The 22,524-nt window shown below is 42.2% G+C and overlaps 1 protein-coding gene across 1 annotated transcript; it reads left to right on the top strand.

Moving 5' to 3' along the window:
* Positions 1-1,612: 1,612 nt before the first annotated feature.
* alkbh8 (alkB homolog 8, tRNA methyltransferase) lies at positions 1,613-22,005 on the top strand (the record flags this gene model as incomplete). The annotated part of the gene is made up of 13 exons (XM_084065524.1): positions 1,613-1,753; positions 4,350-4,483; positions 6,068-6,168; positions 7,202-7,336; positions 7,983-8,078; positions 8,287-8,391; positions 9,499-9,569; positions 13,871-13,977; positions 15,062-15,222; positions 16,008-16,273; positions 18,625-18,774; positions 19,770-20,012; positions 20,585-22,005. The coding sequence occupies 13 exons, from the start codon at positions 1,613-1,615 to the stop codon at positions 20,951-20,953; spliced, it is 2,079 nt and encodes a 692-aa protein (XP_083921650.1). The 3' UTR covers positions 20,954-22,005.
* Positions 22,006-22,524: the final 519 nt, after the last annotated feature.

The raw sequence follows: 22,524 nt of genomic DNA, 5'->3' as shown, positions 1-22,524 counted from the left end.
GGTTAATGTAAAAAAGAAAGAAAAAAGGTCCTATCAGACAAAGATTTGGCGACCCCCTTTAGTAACTCTGAGTACCCCCTAGGGTTCCCGGACCACCGGCTTTAGACCTCCGTGTGGCCATTTAATTATGTTTCCCCTTAAGTTAACCCACTTATATCGTCGCTGTCATGTGGAAACCTCGCTTGTCCAAAACCTTGGATAGCCACTGGAGGGCACCACCGTCACACAAAATAATCAACCCCCGTCTGCGTTCATGTAACTAACTTGAAGCGTTTTAGGTAGTGGTGTAAAGACCGTGTAAAGTAACTAAGTACATTTACTCAAGTACTGTACTTGAGTACAGTACTTTTTACTTTACTGGAGTATAATGTTTTCAATTGTCCTCACTTTTACGTCTACTTCACCTCAGAGTCAAATATTATAGGCCTTCTTTCACTCCACTACAATTATTTGAAAACTTTAGTTGCTAGTTACTTTGTAGATTTTGATTATTATTACAAAACATGTATTAACCACTTCAGCCCTATACTTTGGCCATTTCAAGATGGCCAATCTATAAACTCACAATGCGTCACGATACGACGCCACCACTTTCAAAAACGACAAAGAGCATGACGTGTTTCCATCGGGGAATTAGCTCAAATGGTAGAGCGCTCGCTTAGCATGCGAGAGGTAGGGGGATCGATGCCCCCATTCTCCAATCATTTTTGGGAGTGATCTTTAGAATACATATCAACCAAGAGTCTAAAGCACTGTTTCCAAAACAGTGGGTCGCGAGTCGTGACCTATTTGTGGGTCACAGATATTTTTTTATGGGTCACTCACAAGTACATCCCTTTATTTTTTGTTTCGTTTTAATGATTTATTATTTCAAAAATAATTTCAAAACATTTTCCCCAAAACTTAAAACCAAATGATTTTTTCAAAAGATTACCATGAATAAATAAAAAATAAATCAACGAAATTCCATAAATTAGAAAACAAATTAAGAAGTAGTAAAAAATAGCCTATTCAATTACATTCAAAAATAGTTTGAATTATTTCCAAATAAACAGAATCCCTTTGTTCAATAATTACAACCTTATTTATCTTGGCTAAAATGTTTATTTTTATTTTCTATTTTTGTATGTACAAAGACACCAGAGAGTGAAATGTCTTGATCGATTGGTCGCTGAAGTCCTGGCCGTTTTTTCACCCATGAGTAGACACAACCATGTTTCACCCGGACACAGTTATGTGCAATACCATGGATGCAGTGTTGCCATGTCTGCTTATTATAAGCGACTTTGGGTTTATTTTTCAGTAAAGTTGCTTGTTAATGGTAGTTGCAGGTTGCGGTTTGTTGTGCTTGTGTCTAAAGTGTAGTTATTTATTTAGGCTTTCTTCGCAATGTTTTAATTATTTTTAAACCAGTGGTTCTCTTCTCAAATATTGTCATGAAAATGTTTTGTGCCAGGGGAGCATTTGTTTTAGAATGTTTCAAAAACAACGTTGTGAGCTTGTTTTAAGTGCTCATGTGGCCTAAGTTGCCTCTTTTGGGAGTTTAGACCTGGTTGCTTATTTCTCTCACAAAACATGGCAACACTCTCCGGACACAGTTAGATGCAACACCATGGATGCCATGGAGGAGAACGTGCAGTGTGTTGTTGTCAGAAAGAGTAAAGAGGAGAAGAAACTCCTCCGAAAACACATTAAAACCAGTCACATTTTACTGAAACATGAGGGCATCAGTACACTATCTCAACCCACCAAGGTAAAACCTGGCATTTAAATCATTGCATGCTGGACTAGCCCTGAAACATGACTGTCATATCAAGACAGTCATGGATGAACTTCAATCTGGTGTTTGCACTTTCTCAGTTTTGGTCCGCACATCTACATTAACGTTCAGATTCTCAATGTAAAGTGCTGACCCCATGGCCATGGATGTTACAATTATGTATGTGTCCTCAAGAAGTACCCGTATCTTCCGTATTGTTCAATGAAAATATTTTAATCCGATCGGTGGCCATTTTCTCCGTATTTTCGCCATATGCTTTTATCTACGCGACCCTATCGGTTTGGGAGTTATAGTACACTCTGGATAGATAATAACTATGAGAAAATGTCCACCGATTGGATTAAAATGCTTTTTATTGAACAATATGGAAGATACGGGTACATCAGAGAGCCCGTACCTAACGCTAACATCCGTGGCCATAAGGTAAGCACTTTATATTTGAAATCTGAACGTTTAAGTACATGTACGGACCGTAAATGGAGAAAGTGCAAACACCAGGTTGAAGTTCATCCATGACGGTCGTGACAGACGACCGTCATGTGATCCATGGCTAGCTGGACAGGACTGGAGTAAAACTCCTCTGGCTTTTCCAAAGCTCAGCATGTCTTTTAATATAAAGGATTATAAACGCAATCTTACAATTGTGTACATTTGTACACTCTCAGAGTTGTGAAGGTCCTTGGAATTAAAAGAGTACCGTACTTTTCCACGATGTAAACAATGTAGGCTGCGGCAAATGCCTGATATTTCTGTCTGTCTGTTAGACATTTGATAATGGTGTTTAACGGGGTGTATTCTCTATGGGTGTATTTGACAGGACGGTGTGAGTGTGGGTGTGTGACCGTATCAGTCAAAGACGGTCGACCAATGAATTAAGACAAACTAGACAAAGCTTACTCGTTCAAGTGAGAAGCACAAAAGATTTAGCTAAAAACCCATTTGGAGAGGGGGGTAAAATTGCCGAAACCCGGGATCGAACCAGGGACCTTTAGATCTTCAGTCTAACGCTCTCCCAACTGAGCTATTTCGGCGGTAAGGCTGAGCACGGTCAGGTACCTTTTTGAAAGTGTTGGCCGTTCAAGAAACGTAATAACTTAGTAATAACAGGGTAATAGTGAAAGACATATATATCTCACTATTGCTGATGTATAATGATTAAAATAATATTGTGATTATTCTAATGATCAAAATGATCAACCATCTGTGTGGCTATTCTGTTTCCCCCTTAAAGGTAGGGTAAGAGGTTTTTGTTAATTTATTTTTTGTTAAAAGGTTAAAGTACTGTATTCTGATAGTAATCATTGCTACAGAGCGTGTGTTTGGTCACAGGAGTCTCTCCAGCTCTTTAGTAAACAGAATATAAATATATTTTCAGGTACATTTAAGCCAATCAGGAGAGAGCACTGAAAATGCAATTTTTTAAAAATTCATGGTGTAGATCCTTGGAGCTATGGAGCTATCTATGAAATCTACGAAAAAGTTTAACCTGCAACATAATTTTATACCAAATGTAGTGGGGCTGGGGGGTTCCCTGCTTCATCTCTCTCTCAGCTAAGGGGTCCTTGGTCTGAAAAACATTAAAGACCCCTGGTACTCTATGCAGTACCTTTCACTATGTACACAATCGAGGACAGTGGGTCTCAAAGTGGCCCACTTTGTAGAATAATCACAGTATTTTTGTCAAAATACAGCAGCAATAGTGGGATTGGTCAGTGGGATTATACTAAACATGTTTTCACTGTTAACCTGTTATTATTGATTATTAATGGTCAAATTACTACTCCACATTAAAATTAGGATATGTTTCCTGAATGGTCACTACATCTGACTTCTCCTAGCCTCACAGCCGAAGTTGGGAGAGCTTTAGACCGAAAATCTAAAGGTCTCTGGTTCAGCCCCGGGTTTCTGCATTTTGACCCTCTGATGTTGTCCTTTATAATCTTTAAACTCTCTCAATGGGTTAGCTACATCTCATTTCCCCACTAAGTGCTTCCCACATGAATGGGTCTGCTTTGTCTAGTTTTACGATGTTATGGATTTGAGCAGGGTTGTCAGAAATGTCAGCTTATGTCTTTATTACACGTATCAGTACATTTTCTTTTAGAACTTGTAATCAATTCATGTTGTTGATGAACACCAGGCTAATAGTTTCTTTTCAATTTACTCATCGTACTCTAGTCTACGACATACTTTTCTTGTTCAGCTTGCATCTTGTTTTAAATGTTTTTCTTACATTTTTACAATTTCTCCTCATTTAATACTGTCTAATAAAGCAGTGGTTCTCAAACGTTTTCAGGTCAAGGACCCACCAAATGAATACATATTTGGCTGAGGACCCCCATCTGAAAATAATTTGTGCAAGGGACCCCCACACAAGATTTGTGTTGTGAAAATGTAATTTTTTTTTTAAAAACATGTTTCAAGATGTTTTTAAAATAACCAATGATGTATATAGGGTTACAGTGGTTAAACTCGGATACAAAGGACCACAATGGAAATGGAAAGCATGCTAATAAAGTATTCAATCAATCAATCAATCAATCAAACTGTATCTCTCTGTGATGTCTAGAGTCTGGTGGTCTCTAACGGTGGTCTTGGCAACGGTGTTAGTCGGGAGCAGCTGTTGGAGGCACTAAAAGACATGGGGGAGGTGGAGGCCCTGGTCATGCCCCCTCACAAACCCTACGCCTTCGTCTCATACAGGTATGTATGTATGGACAGCAGTGTCACATAAACTCTTATTCATTCATGTCGGGCAGAAACCTTGTATCTCCACATGTTTAATTGTATTTTTTTTATTATAACTTTGTTATACTACAGTGTCACACAAATAGTAGCAAAAATAGCCAATCTACAAGCTCGCAACGCATTCTGATTTGACCATATATGGAGATCTCTGTGTCTGTCAGTCCTTGTCTCTTTCATGCCCATATAAGGAGATCCCTGATGTCATCAGTTTATGCCCTTATATGGCCATGCCCCCTTTTATGCCCATTTATGGAGCTGACTGATTTGTTTGCGCCTGATGCCATGATGACACATTGAGGTTAAAGATAAAATAACGCACGTAATCCATCTCTTGGTGCTGAGCCAAACTGTAAGAACAGAACCGTGAAAACAAAGCGGAGACTCGCAACTTTGAATGCTCCAAGTTTGTATTTGCGACAAACAGCAGATACGACGTTTCAACCCTTTTAAAACATCGAAAGGGTTGGTTGGAAAATGGGGTGAGGGTCAGGTTACAAATAAATGAGCCGAGTGGGCGATTTCATTGGCAAGAAGAAATGCGGAGGGGGGCTATTTCATTGGCCGGAAAAATTAAAGGCGGTCGTTTTCATTGGTAAGAATTGCAGCGGGGAGCTCCGTGAACGGTCAGAAAATGAAGCGTCCTTACATTCCATCAGGAGCTGGGTAGAGCTATTTCGACTGTGAGGCTGGGAGGAGTCAGATGTGGTGACCATTCAGGAAACATATCCTAATTTTAACTTGGAGTCCTAATTTGACCATGTAAATAATAACAGGGTATTAGTGAATTTATTTTAGGTATAATCCCACTATTGCTGCTGTATATTGATAAAACTATTGTGATCATTCTACTGACCTAAACCATATGGCCTCTGTCAGTGTTGTATTGGTGAATCTATCTCTGGTGGGACCCCATTTTAAAGGCTTCACTCTTCACTTAACACCTACACTACAGGTTACTAGTAGCCTGGGATCCAGCCTGCTTCACTACGTTTGGCGAAAAAAAAATCTCACTTCGTTTCTCAGTCTGGAAAGGATCTCCTAGGGAGGCGGGACATGCCATACGGCTGAAAACAAGCCGTGGCTTCTGATTGGTCTGTGGTGCGGGGCGGGACAAAAACACCAGTGTGATCGTTGTGATTCGTTTGAACAACCTCCAATCAGCAAGGACGTTGCCTACGTAACACATGTAGTTCCAGTGTAGTTCTGCACAACGAGTCAAATAGGAGCCTTTCCAGACTGTGAAACAAAGTAAGAAAACGGCGTGTTACCGCGTCCCATGACCATCCCTGGCCTCTCTGTGGGTATTATGTTTCCCCTTCACCACAAATACGGTGCATGTTCATTGACCGCAGTTCCTCAGGCCAATGATACAAATACTTGGTCCCCTCCTTTTTTCCCTCTACACCAAATCTCTTTGCCGAAAAAAAGCTGCAAGCTCACAATGTTGCAATACGTGAGCTTGTAGATCGGCTATTTTTGACGAATATTCTCCCCAGAATAGGGATGCTAGGTTTCACATGTATAATCTTGTGTCCTCAGGTCAGAGGAGAGTGCTCAGAAAGCCCACGCCTTGCTTAACGGCCACCAGCTGCTGTCTGGAGAGAACAGTGTCGCATTGTACCTCAGCTTTGTCCTTTCAGGTACTTTATTTAACCGTGTGAGAGTGAGTGTGAAGGAGGTTAGAATGTAAAAAGCCCAACAGTGTGCTGTAGTAGTAGGAACCAATCAACAAAAGAGGGGGGGGGGGAATCAGCAGAGATGCAGACAGCTATGCTATTTATTCTACAAGACTCAGCAATTCATCACTGTCTCTTCCATACAAAAACATGTACACACACACACACACACACACACACACACACACACACACACACACACACACACACACACACACACACACACACACACACACACACAGTGTGTGTCTGTATCTGTATGCAAACAAGACTTGTGAGTCGTGTATGTGTCCAAAAACGTCCAAAAACCTAACTTTTCAGGAAATGTGTTTTCCTGAAAAGGAAAATAGCAGAATTAGTAGATCTAATAATGCAAAAACAGAAGTATTTGTTAATGTTTACATTTGCTCCCCCCCCCCATATATTTTCATAAGTTTTTTTTCCCCCCCATATATTTTCATAATAAAAAAGTGTCATATATCGTATCGTGAGCCCAATATCGTGTAAAATTGAAAAAACAATCTGCACACCCCTAACATTTACCCATGCCATTTGTTGACTAGGGCTCATTCCATTTACTCCAATCTTGACACTTATACATTTCTTTGTATAAGGCATCTGCTAAATGCCTAAATTGTAATTGTAAAATGTATTTACAGGTGCATTTGTGTCTGAAGTTCACATGTCTCCGGATGTATATGCATGTTTATGGTACTTATAGCAGTGGTTCTCAAAGTGGCGTCCGAGGACCCTCAGGGGTCCACAGCAAAATGATCGGTAACTCTGAAGAGCAGAGCCCATTTGGTTCCATTTGTACACTCTCATAGTTATGAGGGTCGGTGGCCTATAATGCATAGTCAACTGGGTGTCCTTGAAATGAAAAAGATTGAGAATCACTCTCTTGTAGGTAGTGAACTAGGATGTTTTTGTGTGTGTCCATAAAGCTGGTGAAAATGATCGGTGTGTGTTTGTGCGTGTGTCCGTGTGTGTCATGTAGTACCCAGTGAAGTGGAGGTGTGTGTGTCCCTGCCAGTGGGACTCGTCCTGGTCGAGGACTTCGTATCACGTGAGGAAGAGTCTTCGCTCTTGGCAGCCGTCGACTGGACGTCCACTGATGAAGACACCAGTGCTAGTGAGGATCTGATTCTACATAGTAGGATTCTCTGAGAGAGAAAATGTGATTTGTAGAAATGGAAAGTGTACAAAGTGATACTGAATGGATCCGCTTACGTGTCCCTTTGGTATCATTTATACACTCTCAGCACTGAACACTGAGGATTTTTTACCGTGTTTGCGTGTGTTTTGTGTCCGACTATCTGTAAGGTTCCATTTAGTTTGGTATCATTTGGTACACTCTGCCTTTGATAAACCCTGAGCATTTTGCATACATCTGGTGACATCTAAATTCAATGTAGAACTGTATTCAGCAGGTATGTAACTATTCCCTGAACCCATGATTCCCATACAGTTCATGATACTGGGTTCATGATATTAAAATCATTATTTTAATAATTTTCTCATCTCAAAAATATTGTATCTTATCTTTTCAACATCACGTTAAGGAATGCTTCAGGTTATGCTTAATTTATATACTCTGTCATAAGACAAGTGGCATGCATCAAAAATAGCAGATCTACAAGCCCACAGGCTTGTAGACTTGAACGCATCATTTTGAAATACTACCACCATTTGGATGTGGAATCAAAAGCCTCAGAGATGAGAGGTGGGTTGCTGTTCTCTCTATTTTTTCAGTCTGCCATCTCTTCTGTATCTTTCAGCTCAAAAGGTTCTCAAGCACAGGAGAGTCAAACACTTTGGTTATGAATTTCGCTATGACAACAACAACGTTGACAAGGACAAACCCTTATCTGCTGGTAGGTGTTTGTATACTATGTCTTAACTTTGATTTGTTGTAACAGCTCCTGTATGTTTAGTTTGGTTTAATAGGCTCTGTGCATAACTGTAGTCCCGGGGTTTCCAGAAGGTGGCCCGTTTCCTCTTCCGGTTCATTTCTCCATATCTTGCCTTGTATGTGTATTATTTGGCCAATGCACACGTGTTTGTGTGTGTTCTTGTGTCCAGGTATTCCTGTGGAGTGTGTTTCTGTTTTGGAGCGCTGTGTGAGAGACGGACATGTCAACGCCACGCCGGACCAGTTGACTGTCAACCAGTACCAGTCTGGACAGGGTCAGTCATTTATCAACCACCTATAAACCCTGTATACTTTGTTGACCGGAGTCCCCCACGTCTCTCTACTTGGTCCCCTCCCTTTGTTTCTCTCTACACCAAATCTGTTCGCTGAAAATAGTCTAAATCATCTACAAACTCACAACGCGTCGCAATGAATGAATGAAATGGAATGGAATAATGAAAATATGTCTTTTGGCATATGTCTCTCTTAAGAATTTGAGGTACATTATCACGGAGAAGAAAGGTCAGAATGCAATATGTTGCCACATGGTGGCAGCAAGAGATTCATATATACCAAACCCCTATGGGGATATGCAGTATTAGGTTTTACTGTACAGGTCAATGAGCAAACCAGGCTTTCATGGAACACTACTGACTAGTTATGCCATGATTTTGTTCACGCACGCACGCACGCACGCACGCGCGCACGCGCGAACACACACACACACACACACACACACACACACACACACACACACACACACACACACACACACACACACACACACACACACACACACACACACACACAGTCACAGTCACACTCTCCTCGAAAGATAAATGTACAGCACTGTTTTTTAAATAGGGGTCCCTGGCCTAATGCAGTGGTTCTCAGCATGTGGATCTGGATCCACATGTAGAGCGGGGACTCCCCTGGGGATCCAGATATGTAGGGGGTCCACAGGTGACAGTGAAGTGACAATTTAAGGACTATTAATACCTTTTTAATACCTAAAAAGGGGGGGGGGGCATTACTGCATCAAAAGTAATCAACAAACTATACTATGAAGACTGGTGAAACATTGGCCAAATTGTCAAATAAGTTCACAACGTCTCAAATTGCGAGGCGTTGTGAGCTTGTAGATCTGCTATTTTCACAATATGTATCTGTGAAACTGAGTCAAACTAAATGTAATGCCTCAACTCCTACAATTCACCCAGTTCAAATGTTCAAAAACCTCTAAAAAAGGTTGAGAACCACTGGCCTATTGCATATCAAACTGTGGGTCCTTGAAATGATGAGAATGATCTACAGTATCTATGGCTGGTGCTTCATTCATTTCAGATGTTTCATTCTAAGTTGGTGTGTGTGATCATTTCCAGGTATCCCTCCACATGTGGACACTCACTCTGCCTTTGAGGACAGCATTATGTCACTCAGTCTGGGGGCCAAGGTAATTAATCAGTTCAAGGTCATTCAATGACTCCAATTTCTATGGCGTTCCAGTTCCAATGTTGTCTGCTCATGTATTTCTGTTTTGTTTCATCACTTCCAATTTCACTTATTTATCTTGTATGAGTTCTCTCTCCTGATAGGATGAAAATCGGTATCCCGACCAGAAAATGTATTTTCTATGTACTGGAGAGATGGAGACCCCTGTAACTGAACAAACACTATAAATGTATACAAACACTCAATGATTACTATGAGAATATAGAGCTATTTAACACCTATTTTAACAACATATCACTTACAGCACCTTTGAATTAATAACAAGCAATGATAAGGACCAATGGGATTAAACTGATGCAAGGTAACGTGCCAGTTAAAGATTGAATTACTGTAAAGTGATTGGTTGAATGAAATGTTAATGTGTAGTACAGGGGTCTTCAATGTTTTCAGGCCAAGGACCCCCTAGCTGAGAGAGAGATGAAGCAGGGACCCCCTACTCTATATTGCATAAAATTGTGTTTCAGATTAAAGTTTTTTTTTTACTTAGTCTGCTATTTTTTCCCTCTACACCTATAGCCTCTTTGCCAAAAATAGCCGATCTACAAGCTCACAACGCCTCGCAGCGCGAGGCGTTGTGAGCTTGTAGATCTGCTATTTTTGGCAAAATTTCTCCTCAGAAAAAGGGATGCTATATAGGTTCAAGTGGTTAAGGTAAAAAAAAGAATCATATCACACTAAGATTTGGCGGACCCCCTGTAGTGACTCTGAGGACCCCCTGGGGGTCCTGGACCCCCTGTTTAAGACCCCTGGTGTAGTACACTCTTGTATCAACCTTATAGTACGCGGGTGTACTTGTGCACGTTGGTGTTGGTGATGTCATTGGAGTGAGGGTGACATCAGTAGAGGTGTGCATCGGCAATGGCCTCACAATTCGATTACGATTACTCCGTTTACGATTTGATTCTACGATGCATCACAATGCATCTCGATTCAACTAAATAATCAAAATGTTTCTATCACATAGCCTATTATGAACTAATTTTGTATAAGTGCTGTAACATGTTATTGCCTAATCAGTCTCATTCAAGCATAAATGTCTTCACATTAGAAAAATAATAATAAGCAAGTGGTAAAGGACAAGCCTACCCATTGTGAGAATGTTCAGTTTTCAATAAAGAAAAACACAAATCTTCTGCAGTGAATTACAACTTTAGAATTGTGCTGCATATTCAAGATTCAAGAAGCTTTATTTGTTACTGACTTATACAGATACAAGCAGCAAAATGTTGTTGGGACTTGTAGGCTACCGCAGAATGTTCTTCTACATGTAATGAAGAAAATAAAATATTAAGCAAGAAATGTAAATAGACAATAATAAAAAAAAAAGTATAATATAGCCTGCAGATATACAGTTATAGAAATACCCTAATACTTCGGGACTTGTCTTAGACAGGCCTATATTATCACAGCTGAGAAGAGCACTTAACTCTGACAGAGTTAAATTAACACTGAGGTTACTGAGAGTGTACAAGTTTACGAGACTCGGGAGAGGCCCGGCGCAATGTATTGTCATGAGTGTGTAGAACGTAACACTCTGTAGACTTTCTATGACTTAATGACTTTATGACTCTCAGCCTCACGGTCCATCAGAGGGGGAAAGAACGCATCATCACAGACAGTTGAATGCAACGTTGCCTTCACAGGAAAATCTATAAGAAACGTATAGGCTATAATCGATTATGTCGCGCATTGACGCAGAATCCCACACGGCCGCATCGTGATACAGCGTAGCATCGATGAGTTTACACAACACCAGATAATACATCAGTGCAACTAGCATCACTTGACTGAGCAGTCTGATTAATTTAATGTGTGTGTGTGTGTGTGTGTGTGTGTGTGTGTGTGTGTGTGTGTGTGTGTGTGTGTGTGTGTGTGTGTGTGTGTGTGTGTGTGTGTGTGTGTGTGTGTGTGTGTGTGTGTGTGTGTGTGTGTGTGTGTGTGTGTGTGTGTGTGTGTGTGTGTGTGTGTGTGGAGTTGGACTTTGGGTCCTTTTTGAATAATAAGGTATACTGTAGTTGCCTTGTAGTTACTACAAAGTTTGATTGCCTTCTGTGAAAAAAAAGGAGACCAGTTGTTCCAATATATAACAGTTTGACAGCAAATAATAATACCATGGCATCCCTGGCTTATGTTATGGATATACAATATTTTTATATACATATATATACATATTTTTTTCTCCCTGGGAAGTAGGTTAATAATCAATTTCTAATGCATCCAGTTTAATGTGAAATCTGTTATTTGGTATTCAATGAGATGGGTATCAGAAACTTAGCCTACATTTTAAATGGTGTGGGGGAAGTAAGGGACCCCCCCCCCCCACACACACACACACACACACACACACCCTGTCCTGTGAGCACCAACTCACATGTCTGTCTGTCTGTCTGTCTCTCTCTCTCTCTCTCTCTCTCTCTCTCTCTCTCTCTCTCTCTCTGTCTCTGTCTCTGTCTCTGTCTCTGTCTCTCTCTCTCTCTCTCTCTCTCTGAGGCTTTCCAGCTCATTGACTGAATTGATGATGCTTTTAGACAGGGCCCGGTCTCCCTGTAGTGAGGGAAAGACTGAAATGAGAAATGTGTTGCAAGAAAGATAGAGCGAGTGTGCGTGTGTGATATTTATTTTATATAACATGCCTCTGGGGTTGTGGGGAGTGGGACTGATATGTCCTTGTGTGTGACCGATAGACCTGGGTCTGTTTGATGGATTTGACAGGGGACCGTTTACATGTGACATGGTTGCCAGGGGACTGATTGAGGTGCTCTGTTTTTGCACCCATTTAGATGCAATGCTACTACAGAGGTGACTGATTTAGATGCAATGCAGAATGCACCGATGTGGGACAGATTTAGATGCGACACCCATCTGTTCCTGCTTGTGTGAAACACGAGGCTCACATTTCTATGGCAATTGTCTGCACTCTGTCAAAGCATCAATTCCCCCTCTCTCTCACACACACACACACACACGCACGCACGCACGCACGCACGCACGCACGCACGCACGCACGCACGCACGCACGCACGCGCGCGCGCGCGCGCACTTCTGGGTCCATTTTCGCCAAATATTCAGTTACAGAACTATAAGGTTCCAAACTGTCAGTCGTTTTGCTGGGTACCCTCTGGAACCCCCCCAAGGATTCCTGGTGGTCCCTGGACCCCATTTTGATAACTATAATAGTATATCAGTTACCCTTCCCCAAAAAGTAACTTGTCAGGATTTGAATTTTGTCAGGAGTAACATGCAACTGCACAGTCAGTTCAGAACTCCTCCCTCCAAGGGATAAGTAGTAACTTATTTCAAAGTCCATGAATGAATGAAAATTAATCATCTGTTTGATCTCTACGCCTGCAACATGATCTTCACTGCCAGTGAAGATTCCCCAGGTGTGTGTGTGTGTGTGTGTGTGTGTGTGTGTGTGTGTGTGTGTGTGTGTGTGTGTGTGTGTGTGTGTGTGTGTGTGTGTGTGTGTGTGTGTGTGTGTGTGTGTGTGTGTGTGTGTGTGTGTGTGTGTGTGTGTGTGTGTGTGTGTGAGAACATGATTTTGTATGGAAGAGACAGTGATGAATTGCTGAGTCTTGTAGAATAAATAGCACAGCTGTCTGCATTTCTGCTGATTCCCCCCCCTCTTTTGTTGATTGGTTCCTACTACTACAGCACACTGTTGGACTTTTTAAATTCTAACCTCCTTCTCACACACACACACACACACACACACACACACACACACACACACACACACACACACACACACACACACACACACACAATCCAATCTCGCTGCTGTCAGGAGTGGGACAGATACAGTTTGAAGTCACTTAGACATCATTTCCCAGCAGGTCTCATGTCATTCTGTGATGCGAATGCGATATATCATTTGCGATGTATCAAATACCTCCTTTGGTCTCCAGTGAGACTGCAGTCTATGTTTCCTGGAGTGTCACGCTAATGTTGTACGAGTCAAAGTAGGTGGTTGCATTTGAATGCCAGTTTCTTGGCATGTCAAGGATACCCAATTTAATACGTATTTGGCCGTGAACCCCCATCTGAAAATATATTGTGCCCCCCCCCCCCCCCAATACAAGATTCATGTTGTTAAAAATATTCAACTATATTCCAACATTTCTGACATTTTTCAAGTGATGGCCACAATGTATCATTACCCACAGTACTACATACACATGTGCATACACACATATTCTCCAACTTAAAGAGTCACATGCTTATGTTGTGTTGTGGTCATAGGCAGTGATGGAGTTCCGTCACCCAGACGGCCGTGTGGTTGCCGTGGTGATGCCGGAGCGGAGCCTCCTGGTGATGAAGGGAGAGAGCAGATACCTCTGGACCCACGGGTGAGACGGGGTGCAGTGGGACTGGGTGAGACAGGGTGTAGTGGGACTGGGTGAGACAGGGTGCAGTGGGACTGGGTGAGACAGGGTGCAGTGGGGCTGGGTGAGACGGGGTGCAGTGGGACTGGGTGAGACAGGGTGTAGTGGGGCTGGGTGAGACAGGGTGCAGTGGGACTGGGTGAGACAGGGTGCAGTGGGGCTGGGTGAGACATGTTGCAGTGGGACTGGGCGATATGGACAAAAATACAATATCACAATATGTGTAACCAAATACCTCTATATTGATACGATGATATTGTATTGTGATGCTAAAATATTATTTTCTCCAAAAATGTGAAGAAAAAAAATATATATATATACTATATCAGCTCACTACGCTTTACGCATTGTGAGCTAGTAGATCTGCTATTTTCGCTATATCGTACTTCGAAACATTGAAAAAGTGTAAAATATGGTAACCTGATGCCAAGTGGTTTGGGCAAATACCACGTGGACTTGATGCCCTGGTCAGTGAGTCCCCAGTACAATTCCCGGCCGGTCGGACCATTTGCCAATCTCACTCTCCTATTCTCTCTGCATTTCCCAACTTTAACTATTTCATTACATTCATTCACTTTTTCACTACTACCGTCGAATAAAGGATAACAAATGGCCCAACTTACATAAAAATATATATACTGTATATCGTTGCTGTTGGGTGAAAACCTTGTATATCCAAAACTGTACCCTTTTTATGATTATTTTAAAAAACATTTATAAATAGTGAAAATAGCCGGTTTACGAGCTCACAACACGTCTCATTGTGGCGCATGTGAGCTTGTAGATCGGCTATTTTCACTACTTTTTTTGTGACACTCTTGTATGATGAAGTAGGGCATTAGTATATGGAAAAAACATAAAGATTTGAAACATGGAGATACAAGGTTTCTGCCCGACAGCGATAACGATATATGGATCCGTAACACTAAGGATTTTTACTGTGTATAGAGTCTACGTGTGTTTATCATGCATATCAGTTGTTTTCATCCTTAATTACAATTGATTTAGTGGATGTGTTTACATCTAACCCCTCACCCCCCCTCTGCAGAATTACTCCCAGGAAGTTTGACATGGTGCCGGCCTCCGACCCCCAATCCATGGCTGCCACGCCCTCTGACCTTAGTAACCATGGCAACTTGACACTGAGCAAGAGGGGCGTCCGGACGTCATTCACCTTTCGAAAGATCAGACACACACCATGTCGATGTGGTACGTTCTGACATTCCCTCCACGTACCGTGTACTCTGTGTGTGTGTGTGTGTGTGTGTGTACTTGAATTACAATTTTTGTGAGGGCCAAGTGTCCCCACAAGTATAGTAGAATTTGAGAAATGGACATTTTGAGGACAATCTTCCTTTTATGGTTAAAACATTTCCTACGATTAGAAAAATATTCAGGTTAGGATTAGCCGTTTTTTTGTAATCACGAATATCAGTCAGGCTCTAGTACAAATGTAGTCAAGTAACCCATTGGTTCTCAAAGTGGGGTCCAGGGACCCCCAGGGGTACTTGAGGGGGTTCCAGGGGGTCCCAAGCTAAATGATGGATAGGAACCAAATGGACCCTTATGGGTCTGTAACTCTGAGAGTGTACAAATGGAACCAAATGGACCCGGGTCCATTTGGTTCCATTTGTACACTCTCAGAGTTAAATTAACATTGATTTTACAATATAAATTGGGGTCCCAGAGATATGAATGCCATTAAATGGGGGTCCGTACTCCGTAGCCCTAATGCATGTCAAATTGAAATTAAAATGGTAGAGAATCACTGCTAGAGAGACATAAAAATCTAATCTTACGGGGGTCCCTGGCTTCTCTTTTCAAATGGGGGTCCGTGGGCTAATAAGTGTCAATTTGGGGGTCCTTGACATGAAAAAGTTTGAGAACCACTGAAATAACCAACAACAACAACCATTGTGAATCTTTCTCACTCGCCCCCTCTCCTCACATAATTCTCACACACACACACACTCTCTCTCTCTCTTCCTCCCCAGCCTTCCCCTCGGCCTGTGACAGCCAGGGCGCCGCTCCCCCCCCCTCGCCCCCCTCCCTTCCCCGCTGCGGCGGCGACGCGGAGCGCCTGGAGGAGCGCTACGTGCACCGCGTCTACGACGCCATCGCCTCGCACTTCAGCAGCACCCGCCACTCCCCGTGGCCCCGCGTCTGCCACTTCCTGCTCGCGCTGCCGCCCGGCGCCGTGCTGGCCGACGTGGGCTGCGGGAACGGGAAGTACCTGGCCGTCAACCCGGAGGTCGCGGCGGTGAGTAGCGGCCGGCCTGCGTGTGAACGAGGTGCTGTCGCCGGGCAGAAACCTCTTATCTCCATGTTTTAACACTTTGTGTTTTTCTTGAATTAACGCTCTACTTCATCATACTACAGCGTCACACAAAACGTTTTGAAAAGTAACAGTATATATATGTATATATATATATATATATATATATATATATATAGGTTTTTTTTTATGTAATCTTTCACTCTCTTCTCTCTCTTTTCGTATGTCTTTCACCATAATTAGAAAAGGACAAAAGACCCTACTAAGTCCCGAACCTTCTAGGCTGGGTGCTGGATCAAAAGCTCAACATGTAGTGAAATAGAATAAAATTAATTAGGTATCGTTTCAAGCCTTTATTACCTAATAAATCAGACCACCATAACCATTCCACATATTGTTCATTCCACACGTGTTTTGTTGACAACTTCTCTTCTACACAATTTTTAGTCGAGAGCGTCTGCCCTGACACACTGCAAGTGATGCAGGCGTGGGAGATGTACAATAAAAATGTAATTGAAAAAACACCGTCTCCGCACCCATTATAAGGACAATATCAGTCACCAGAACCAAGGACGGGTGTTTTAAATGAATCTAACATGGTTAAAATGGAGTTTGAAGTTACAATGGGTTTGTATGAGAAGGGGGCGTGTCTGTTAAAATGAATATCAAATGTCTAAATGCTGAATCAAGCAACTTAAAAACTGTCTGGGGTGCTCACAAAAGCCCAAGTAGACGTTAAAACGTGAAATATCCCTTTAATATTACACAGAATAACTTTAAACGAGAAACAAAAAGAAAAGGGTACGGCGGCCCGTGTCAGTTAAACTTGACTGGAAAAACAACAGTGTGTCTATATTTCAACCGCATCCTTTCAAATCAATAACAATTACTTTGTTTCTCTGTGTTGGCATCGAGTGTGGCAGGAGTTTAGGTCAACTCGATGGTTTCTCTAAACTGCATTAAGCCAGTCCCACTTTATCTCTTGACCTTTCTCTGTTCCCCTCTTTCAGTTTCTCTCTGTCTCTCTCTCTCTCTCTCTCTCTCTCGCTGCTCTGCGTATCTCCGTACAGATTAACTCTGTTAACCCTCACAGCTTTTAATTGAAATGAAAATGCTTGACCTTGATTGTATGCATGCATGCATGATTAGGCCTTTGAGAAAGTGTGTGTGTGTGTGTGTGTGTGTGTGTGTGTGTGTGTGTGTGTGTGTGTGTGTGTGTGTGTGTGTGTGTGTGTGTGTGTGTGTGTGTGTGTGTGTGTGTGTGTGTGTGTGTGTGTGTGTGTGTGTGTGTGTGTGTGTGTGTGTGTGTGTGTGTGTGTGTGAGTGAGACGGGGCAACACGTGCCCAATAGACATTAATGCGGAACTTGGCATGCACACACACTGCACAGCTTTTTCCCAATGCATTCACCAGCAAGCCCACTGGGAACCGTGTTTAGTACAGTAGTGTTGTATTGCATGTTTTCCGTACATGTATATATCTGAACACATTCCCAAACATAGAAGGACTGAAAGGGTTTTAAATATTGATTTATTGACACTGTGTGGGGAAGTTAATTTGTTTGTGGGGTCATCTGTCTCTCCTCTGCAGTGCTGGCAATCCTGTTGATTGGAATGGGCCAATCACTGTAGAGGAAGAGGGGCGTTTGTTTATGTTGGTATCATGATTTGGCTGTATTATAATAATCTGTGAATGAATTGGCGCCTGGGAAACATTGTAACATGTTTGTAACTTACTTAATTATTTAATTGTGTAAGATAATTCATGGGCCTTAGTTTGCCGTGTTTGAGTTAACAGAGTTACCAAATATGTGATGGTTTGCCTGCTGAAAAGGCATGCTACAGGTGAAGGTATAGAGCGTGCCAACGCGTCGTCACCACGGGGGGGCGTGGCATAGTAGCGCAGACATGTTTGTTTTGGGCAATGTTAACTCAACCTGGTTTATACCCCTCAAAGATGTCTGCTGCTACCAAAAGACACTTGTTGACGCCCCCTTCAGGATTTTTGGCACGCTCTATTAGACTACAGTTTGGTTTGAGGCTAGCCGTGATAGCATCCAGGGGAGAGCTACCAGGGCCTTTGTAGAGGGTTTTCCTTGTTATAGCGTGTGTGTGTGTGTGTGTGTGTGTGTGTGTGTGTGTGTGTGTCACATTGCAGTTATGAAGTCTAGTAATACAAAAGTGTGTGTGTGTGTGTGTGTGTGTGTGTGTGTGTGTGTGTGTGTGTGTGTGTGTGTGTGTGTGTGTCACATTGCAGTTATTCTGAAGCTCAATTATCTCTGCTGCTGAAGTCTAGTAATACAAAAGTGTGTGTGTGTGTGTGTGTGTGTATTACAGGTGGGCTGTGACCGTAGCAGTGTGTTGGTGCAGATCTGTGCACAGAGAGGCTACCAGGCGTTCGTCTCTGATGCACTCAGTGTCCCACTGAGAGCAGCCTCCTGTGATGCCTGTATATCTATAGCTGTTATACACCACTTCTCTACACAGGTACTCTCTCACACACACGCACGCACGCATGTGTGCGCACACACACACACACACACACACACACACACACACACACACTAGGGGTGGGACGATATATCGATATATCGCGATACTTTCTCCCGCGATAAATAATCGATATACTGCCGGAAAAAAATTGATATTATTATTATTGTTATTTATTTTTTTGTGATACGTTGTTTTTCCTACTCTGTATTTGTGTAATGATGATTTTGAACTGTTTGGTGCCATTTTATGTGTTTATGAATTGAATACAAGGACTATCGTGATATATCGTTGGTGAATTTTCATGCAATATATCGTGATATCGCAATATATCGATATTTTCAGATATCGTGATGTATCGTTGGTGAAATTTCTTGCAATATATATCGAATATTGTGATATCGCAATATATCGAATATCGTCGAATATCGTGATATATATTGTTATCGTGGGCCTAATATCGTGATATATATCGTATCGTGAGGTACCCATATCGTCCCACCCCTAACACACACACACACACACACACACACACACACACACACACACACACACACATTACTATACTTGTGAGGACCAAATGTACTGTAGAACAAGTACTGTAGTATTTGAGAAATAGACCTTGTGATTTTTGTGATTTGTGATTGAACCATTTTCCTGGTTCTCACAAGAAACATGGTTATTTTATGGTTAAAACATTCTTTTTAGAAATAGATTCAGGTTAGGCTAAGGATCAGGCATTTAGAGGTTAGGTTTAAGGGTTGGGGTTAGGGTTTTCCCTGTTTTATACTATGTTGATTGGCGATGTCACACACCAAAAAGTAGCTGATCAACGTATTTTTCGGCTTATGGCTAAAAATGCCCCAAAATTGTACAAATTGCATTGATAAAATCGCCGTCCTAAAATGTCGATGTCCTCACACATAGTAATACAAATAAGTGTGTGTGTGTGTGTGTGTGTGTGTGTGTGTGTGTGTGTGTGTGTGTTATAGGAGCGTCGTTTAGCAGCCGTGAGGGAGCTGGTCAGACTCCTCAGACCTGGAGGCCAGGCTCTCATCTACGTGTGGGCCCTCGAACAGGAGCACAACAAGCAGAGGTCCAAGTACCTCAAAGACCCCGACAACAAGGAGCATGCTGGGAACTGTAGTCCCACGGCAGATGGGTCTCATCATGACGGTCAAGTCCCCGACGGAAAGCTGAGCGTTCACACAAACCGCACGGCCTTCAACTCCCAGGTAGGGCTGTAACTATTATTATTTTCTTATACCGATTATTCTGTTGATTACTTTTTTTTAATAATCGAGAACCACAGTTTAAACTAGTGGTTGAAGGAAAAGAGGGACAAAAGAGGGACAAAAGAGATCTCTGTATGTGTCTGTCTGTGTCCCTTTTATGTCCATATATGGACAAAAGAGGGACGAAAGAGGGACAGACAAAGCCCCATGTAGGCCGACCCTCTGGGTCTGGCAATAAAATATATTACACTTCTTTTAAAATGTGTTAACGAATCAATAAACCACAAAGGCGTCGTGCAAAAATAGTGAAAGTATGTTATCTACCTTGATGACTCAGCTATATCCATATAAGGAGTTCCCAATGCAGCTACGGCCATATATGGTGTAACCTCAATGTGTCGTCATGGCATCAGGCGCAAACAAATGGCTCCATATTCGGAGCTCCATATATGGAGCTCTAGAACAATCACTACCATATATGGAGTTTGGGTTGATATTCGTGACTAAATCTATCGATCTATCGATCGTTAAATCAATTGATTCGATTAACTGTTGCACGTATGTATTCCCAGGATCTCCTCGTTCCCTGGCACCTGAAAGACGGAAAAAAAGGAGGACCGGGACCCAAAAGGACTAACAATTCTCATAACTCTCCTACCGAAGACCATCAGGCTTCTGGTCTGGACTCTGAAGAACCCAGGCCGGGGGAATCTGGTCTGGACTCTAACTCAACTCCCAGCTCAGTGGTGGATTCTAAGTGTGATGAGCCCAGCCCAGGAGGTGTAGGGGACTCCGGCCTGGCTCCTCCGGTGTTCCACCGCTATTACCATGTGTTCCAGCAGGGGGAGCTGGAAGAGCTGTGTGGAGGAGTGGCTGGGGTTCAGATACACACCAGCTACCATGACCAGGGCAACTGGTGTGTCATCCTGGAGAAACACTGAACCAAGGGGGATGCTCATTAAATTGAGACCTGGAACTGTGTCATTTTTAGATTTGAGCTAAAAAGCATTATTTTACACTTGGGCTATTCAAAAATAGCAGATATACAAGCTCATAGCGCGGCATGAGCTTGTAGATCTGCTATTTTTGAAAAATCGTGAAAATGTGTGCAAATCTTTGAATATATATATTTTTAAAGCGAACATTTTTAACTCAAATCTTTGCTTCTGGGGGGTCCCTGGAACAACATATTTAGATGGGGGTCTGCGGCCAAATACATATAATTGTGGGGGTCCTTGACATGAAAAAGATTGAGCATCACTGATATAGAAACATACGTTTTTCAGAAAACTGTTGAGATTTAGGAGACATGTAGAATCGGCTTCAGGTCTCAATGGGTTAAAAAATATCATTTCGGAGTTAGCTGGTTTCTGCCCGACAGCATAGATATGCTACCAGATTGCTGGTACACAGAGGCACACATCTCCATAGACATATCGTCTCTGTCAGGTAGAAACCTCACATGTCCAAAACTTACTTACTTTTCAGGATTCAAATTCAAAAGTAGCAGATCCACAAGCTAGAAACGCTTCGAGCTTCGAGCTCGCTGTAATATGATCAAGTAGGGCGTTTGTTTACGAAAAAACACAAAAAGTGAATATATGGAGATAAGAGGTTTCTGCCCGACAGTAATGATATACTACCAGATTGCTGGCTGGGACACATCATCAGTCCATCACCACACACATTCACAGACACACATATTTTAACTTATCTCAACTCCAACCATCTGGTGTGGAAGAATGTTGCTTTGAATCTGAAAATGAGATCTTTTGTCTCACTTTCCCCACATGGAGACGAGTCCATCAATGTGACTTTATGATTAGTCGAAATGAAATGAAAATGGAGAAACCGCAGGCACCCTTCAAATAAACATGATGGGACTTCTGCCAAGTACTGTTTTTTTTGTTCTCTTCCTTCAAGTCTCCTCTTGGCAGCGTGTTGAAGTTTCCTTGAGCAAGACACTGAGTGACGTTTTTATTGACATAAATATTTGTACATTATCTGTCAAAAAGAATAAATCCATAAATCATTGCTATTGAGCACCTTTTATGTCTGTGTAGGGGCTGACTGGGACCAAAATTCAGCCCTGGCATTTTGGTCTCAGCCTTGGATCAGCCTGAAAAAAAAAAAAAAAAACTTGTTTCACTGTTTTAACCCAGCAACCCTATGTAAATTACGCCACTGCTGAAAAGCATCCTAGCCCAAACATTAACGTAACTAATAATTGGGCCGCACGACCCGGAATTGACCGTAATAATCGTAAAACGGGAGCCCCCGTGTCTGTGTGTTGGTTAAAAAAGTATTGAACCAATGGAAGTATTAAAAAGCGCTTCTGACAAAAGCAGCTAACTCCATTGGATCCTCAAACTTTCTGCTAAACCAGCTAACTCCACCAAAGGGGGGTGGAGTTAGCTGGTTTTGCTGACTCCAGGCTCCACCCCCTTTTGACCTTCAACCTCATTGTGAGCTTGGGGGTCCATTCAGCTGTTCTTATCAATGATGAACAAAA

This window comes from Gymnoscopelus microlampas (genome assembly GCF_963454915.1).
Source record: "Gymnoscopelus microlampas genome assembly, chromosome: 8".
Taxonomy (NCBI): Eukaryota; Metazoa; Chordata; class Actinopteri; order Myctophiformes; family Myctophidae; genus Gymnoscopelus; species Gymnoscopelus microlampas.
Note: the sequence above shows the minus strand (reverse complement) of the source record. Positions and strands in the feature narration are given on the sequence as shown.